At 39.0% G+C, this 6,114-nt stretch overlaps 1 protein-coding gene across 6 annotated transcripts; it reads left to right on the forward strand.

Moving 5' to 3' along the window:
• The first annotated feature begins 21 nt into the window (after positions 1-21).
• On the forward strand, positions 22-4,544 carry GTF2H5 (general transcription factor IIH subunit 5). Of its 6 annotated transcripts, none has more exons than XM_046939015.1 (3): positions 22-54; positions 515-631; positions 3,505-4,540. In XM_046939015.1, the coding sequence occupies exons 2-3, from the start codon at positions 597-599 to the stop codon at positions 3,683-3,685; spliced, it is 216 nt and encodes a 71-aa protein (XP_046794971.1). In that variant the 5' UTR covers positions 22-54; positions 515-596; the 3' UTR covers positions 3,686-4,540. The 6 variants fall into 6 exon arrangements, with proteins under 6 accessions (XP_046794971.1, XP_015139610.3, NP_001091004.1 ...); XM_015284124.4 differs by having other exon boundaries at positions 22-48; NM_001097535.2 differs by having other exon boundaries at positions 46-79; positions 3,505-4,544.
• Positions 4,545-6,114: the final 1,570 nt, after the last annotated feature.

The raw sequence follows: 6,114 nt of genomic DNA on the forward strand, positions 1-6,114 counted from the left end.
GCGCAGCGTCAGGAGGGCAATAGGAGGAGCGAGGGCTGCTCTTGCGCAGTACGTGTATGTGGGTTGGTTAGCTGAGCGGGTGCGTGAGACTTGCGCGGCTGCAGCTGGGGGAGCGGTAGGACTTGCCGGGCCGGAGCTACCCGTCCGCCGCCCTCGGCTTGGCCTGGGGACGGGTTGGAGCCTGTCTACCTCCGCCCCGGCCGCCTTTCGCAAGGCCACGGTTCGCATACGGGAGGAGTGGGGCGGGGTGGGCGGGGGGCTGAAGGCGGAGCGGCTCTGGATGCTGGCGGGGCGCGGAGGGGCTTCGTGCAGGCCGCTGGGCTCCTGCAGTTTGGCCTAGCGCTGGGCCCGGCGGGTTTGGGGCGGGCGGTGCCTGTGTCTGACTGCCTGTGTGTAATGTGGCCCAGAGGTAGGCGCTGGCCCAGGCACAGGGTAACAGTCTTTTGGTTTCTGCTCGCTTTTTTCCCCCCTCTTGGGTTGCTGAGTTCAACAGAGGCTTTTCTTTGTCTTACAGGCTTCATCTGCTTCTATCTGTAACCCCAACCAGGACCCTTTCCTGTCACCCACACCTTTCAGCGTTTGTAAGAGCTGCGAGGATGGTGAATGTTCTGAAGGGCGTTCTGATTGAATGGTTAGTGACAGCATCAACATTACTCTACTGTTACTTTAGAACTGGAAGTATTTTAGGTGCTTTAAGAGTCTAGACCAAAAAATGGATCTGTATGGTAAGTAATGATGAAAAACAAGGTACCCAGGGGAAGAAGGAGAGAGCAGTTGTAGGTAATCTTACTTCCAAACTCATTTGTTCAAATATGTTGTTGTTTTCTACTTAGACTTAACCATCATGTGTTCCTCTTGTTTGTCGTATTGCAAATAATAGTGATTGGTTTTGTTCCTAGGTGATGCGTTTCCGTACTGATTCTAAAGGGAAATATGTCCATTTTTCGTTCTTTGTTTTCTTTTTTCATCAATTCCAGTTCCTGTTCTACTCAAGGCTGGCTACTCTAAAATGAGTATGCTTATAATTTCAGAAAGTAAGCTGTTCGTATCTGTGCAGTCAATTTGTTTATACGTAGTCTGAAGTCCCTAGACTAAGGTTCTGATAACAATTATCTCCAAATTAAAGGAGCTGTCAGTCAAGGTTTGTGGAGTCGTTACATATCATTATATTATGTACAGGATTTCTGCTGTATGCTTAAATTGTAAACATATTAACAGACTATAACTGCACAAGTACAAACATCCTGCGTGGTGCGTACAGCTGTGTGCCTACTGTGGTTCACTTCTGAGCTGACTGGACGTTAGCCAGCTCACATCTGAGTGCCTTGTAGTTGGGTATGAGCAGCTTGGAGCATGAATTCCACTATCACAAAAAGCTTATCTGCTCCAATTTGACTGCATGTTAGTGTACTGACAAACCTGGATGCAAGAAACGGCCTCCCTGCACTTTCTAAAGACACCCAAAGCAGAGTTGTTGACTGGCAAAACAAGAAATTCTAATATCTCAGGCAGTTAGTACAATTTTTTTTTTTTTGCATTTTATTTTATGTGCTCTGAAAGATTTGTGTGTTTTTCTACCACATTGTGATCACTTCCCATTTAGAATTAGAATGAAACTTAATTATCCTCCCTGGAAGGGAATGTTTTATCTGACAAGAAATCTATAGCGTCTGTTCTGCCATCAGAGAGTTTGAACAGCCCCTTGGGAAACTCACCTTTGTGTTGGCTTTGCTAGCTGCTGGTTGCTTTCTTGTTTCCTTCTTGCCTTTGCGTAAGGGTAGCCAATGATTCCATCGTGAGAGAAGATGCAGAGTTATTACAAACCTGTCCCCTTGTTTACTTTTCAGATACAAATTTTTTACAACTCAGCTTTTCCAGGATGTGTTAGGTAATGTCAGCAAGAAGTTGGGGAAAAAATAAATACTTCTGAATACGTTAAACGTGAAAATAAAACAATGAAATGCTGATAATATGCAGGTTTCTTCCTTCCCTTTGTATTATTCCAGTATATAGCTAAACTGTTCTTAGGACAAAATCTCGAGGATTATAATCTTCAAATGCTGAGCAAGATTAGTGTTTCTGCTGTAACGTACATATACTGGCACTGATTACAGTCCTGTATGTTGATTATGTGAAAATGAGTGTATATATTGCCTAACATACAGGCTGGGCATACCAGCTTATGCTGTCTGGTACTCATAATGTGTTGGTGAGGTACATCTGAAAGAAACAAGCAAAAATAAACCTCTGTGCACCCATCAAAAAGAGTGTGTGGAAGAAGACTGAGAACCACACTTGGTATCTTTTTCATAGCTTCTTTGTGTAACCTTCGTCTTTCTTCTAACATTCTAGAGCACATAAGTAATAGCTTCTCTGAAGAAGATAGAGGTTAGACTTCCCTACTCTCCTTGCTCAAAATTATTATGTACTTCATAGAATCATTTTGTTTTAATAGGTTTGAGGCTAATCTTGTTTTTTGAGTTGCTAGTGGCTGGACATGCAGAGGGATTTGGTTCTCTAATGCATACCTTTGCATCACATACACCTTTTAGGCAAGGGAGTATTGGTCCTCATACTGCATAGAAAAGAAATAACTGCTTAAGGAATTCTGTTAAGATAATATTGCCGTTTACTACTTTGTCAAAACAACCATATTCATAATTCCGAATTATTCTGAACTACCTGACTGCAATTTATTTCCTGCACATGTCCATGTACCAGTTATTGCACTCAAATATCAATTCTTACCAAAAGCATACTTTTCTTGGTCTTTATTAGAAAAATTAAGAAGAGGGAGGACCCCACAGCTGTCAATAAATATTTAAGTCTGAATTATTCAAAATTTCAGTGGGTCAAAAAGCTTATTTTGAGCCCACTTTTTCCCTCTCTAGTTGATCAGTATAACACAGGCATTTCTTTTCTGTAATTTTCAAGCTTCTGAGGTGTTCTCTGCTAAACGCTTACATCTAACTTGCAAGATGATAATATTGAAAAGAAGGGACAGTTCAATTACAGTGTGATAAATGTATAATTCATGCATGACTTCTTCCTTTCCATGATGTTCTACTTTGAGATGTTTGCTGCATCGGGTTTTGGTTCCCCTTAAAAACACGTTTCAAGAAAGCACGTTTCTATGGCACTGTTTTTGAAAACAGCAAGGTTAAACTCACCTTGCTAAGGTGAGGTTGTTGGGTTTTTTGTTTGTTTTGCTTTTTTCAAGCTACTTTTGTAGTAGCAATATAGTGGCACTTCTCTGCCAGTTAAGCAGTCAGGTTTTTTTTAGACTTGGTTATCAATTCACTTTTATTTCTACAGTAACAAAGACATTTTTTGTTGCTAAAGAATCAACTTTTTCAATAGCATCTTACCCTTTTGATTGTGATCAGCTCTTGAAGTTAGTACAATTTTCCAGAGAATTTTGAGAATGTCTTAGAAGGATGTTCTTAATTTTTAGCTGTATCTTATTACAGTGAGGTGGAATCTGATGTGTATTTGTCTCTACAGTGACCCAGCAATGAAGCAGTTTCTGCTCTACTTGGATGAGTCAAATGCTTTGGGAAAGAAGTTCATCATACAAGACCTGGATGAAACTCATGTCTTTGTATTAGCAGAGTTGGTTAACTTCCTCCAGGAGAGAGTGGGCGAGTTAATGGACCAGAACTCTTTTCCTATTACTCAGAAGTAAAATGATGAGAAATGAGATTGCTGCCTATTTTTAAAAAGCAAATTTCAGTAGTTTGGGTTGTTACTGTTTTAATAGGCCATGATTAGTAAGTTCTACGTTAAAGTGGCTAGTCTAGAAAATGGGTAATTTTCATAGACAAAATACTCTTGAACTGAATTTTATTTCTCACTTTGAAAGATTATGGTATCTTTATTAAAATCCATAAAATGATATGCTTAAGGATGTGCAGAGGGGTATTTTTGTTGCATGATTTCTGGTTTTCCTTTAGAGTTATCTTGTGAAATGGTATGATCCCAAAATGAGTGATGTTTCTGTACTGGAATGCTTTTTGAACCTTCCTGACATGTTAAATTCCTGTGGAATTGATTAAATTTGCTTATAGTGTGACTGATAGAATGTAAAGAATGTATGTGCTTGATGCAGCATCCCCATACACTGAAGGCATGGTCAGATGAAATCAAATGCTTCTTTAACTTAATGAGTTTTAGATACCAAAATAACAGTTTGTATTTTTATTTTTTGTCACACGCTTTACATGCACCCCATAATAATGACCTGCTTTTGCCAATGCTATCATTTCTGTATTGTTCGGAGTTCGGGGAGTGGTGGTGAGGATTTAAGGTTTTGACAGAGGGTAAATGCAAAATCTGTAATCCTGCATCATGACATTGAGTTGTAAACTGCTTACTTGCATATTAACAATAGCAAATTGAGGGGCAGCACAAATTTGAGACCAATCCCTTAGATATAACTGCTTGTATTTTTGTTTTTTTTACTGAAGCTAATACGTAACCACAAGAACCTACGTGAATAGGAAGGGAAAAATAAAGAGTTGATTGCCCTATTTAATAAGAAGAAATTTGATTTTGTTTTTGTTTTAGCTCTTTGTCCCCTATTGCCCCTTTGATAAAATCTGCAAAGATAAATCCTCATTTCTTTACACTGAAAGTGTAAAAAAAAAAATGTGCATATGCAACACACTAACTTAGACACTGGCTAATTCAATAAGGCAGTTAGTGCATGATGCTAAAACCTGCAAAGATTTTTGATAGCAAATACGGCAAGATATAGATAACAGAAACAAGAAGAACGTACTACACCTTTCTTTCTTATCATGCTTCCCACTCAAAACAGACAAATTCAGTGGTTGTAGTAATGAAAGACGACTTAATTATGATTTCAAAGGGAAGCTTGGTTTTTTAGAGCTGTTCTCTACAACTACCTGAAAGAAGGCAAGGTGTCAGTCTCAGGTGACAAGAGATAGGATGTGAGGTGATGGCCACAAGTTCTGCTGTGGGAGGTTTAGGTTGGATAGCTGGAAGAATTTCTTCAAGAAAGAGGGTAATTAGGAGTTGGAACCATCTGTCTAGGGAAGAGAGAGAGTTTTAAGAGATGTGGACAGTGTTAATTGTGTACTTGGTAGTGCTAGATTGATGTTTTGACTTAAGGGTCTGTTCCAACCTATATGATTATTCTGTGATCTAGCCTACCGGTGGAAGAGCATGACAGGACTGTCATCTAAGGAATACTTACTTGAACTTCATCTTTTGTTTGCTACTTAATAGCTCTAAAAAGAAAGATCTTTGAAGTTCACTTCATTGTATTTTGTGAGTTACTTATGAGTAGTAATTGGAACTTTAAATGGGTTTATCAATGACTTTCATTAATTGAATGCAGATTGAAATTAATTTTTTGGGATGGTATAAATGCACAAGTTCCCTTTCCTTCTTTCCAGTTACAACAGTAAGCCAAGGGAGAATAATTATCCAGTGCAGTAAAGGAAGGAATAACCAGTAATGAGTAGAGAGAACTCTGTGGGATCACCTCAAGTACGTGAGAACAAACTAGAAGAGGTGTTTTATGCATTAACAAGATCCTTTTCTATTAGTTCTAAGTGATGGGATTTCATGACTTTATTAATGTGGTTTATTTTAACTTTTCTGAGTTGGTGTCATCACCATGTCAAATTTCAGTCAGCCCCTAAGCTGAGCCTTCAAAAGTAGGTATCTAAAAATAATACTGATGGAAAAATACATTGCTGTCTATATAAAAATATGTACATAAACAGAGGCTGAGAGGTAAATTTTGCTTTTCCAACCAGACAATAGGCCATTGAAGAAAAATAGTAAGCTTTTCTAACAAATCTTTTTGCATTTCCTGATTCCATGGCAGATTTGAGCCTCTCTCTGCACTGACTCTCACAAATGATCCCGTGAAAGCTGGTAGAGCTTACTGATGAGTGAAATGAGGTATTACTCACTATGTCAGAATTGGATCTCCGTGTCTGTTGTGTAATTCAGACATTGGCAAGGCTGTGCACATGCTGTACGTATGTTTCAATACGCTTTGCAGGTTTTTAATGATGAAAAAACAAATTTCTCCTAAATTACATCTTTGGTCTTATGACTTAGCAACTAACAAGAAATGTA

Source organism: Gallus gallus, chromosome 3 (assembly GCF_016699485.2).
Source record: "Gallus gallus isolate bGalGal1 chromosome 3, bGalGal1.mat.broiler.GRCg7b, whole genome shotgun sequence".
NCBI classification, from domain to species: domain Eukaryota; kingdom Metazoa; phylum Chordata; class Aves; order Galliformes; family Phasianidae; genus Gallus; species Gallus gallus.

Excerpts from the sequence above, each read along its gene's own strand:
- GTF2H5 (XM_046939015.1), top strand. The coding sequence starts at position 597 with ATGGTGAATGTTCTGAAGGGCGTTCTGATTGAATG. Across the intron at positions 632-3,504 it reads AAGGGCGTTCTGATTGAATG|TGACCCAGCAATGAAGCAGT; the intron begins GTTAGTGACAGC and ends TTGTCTCTACAG.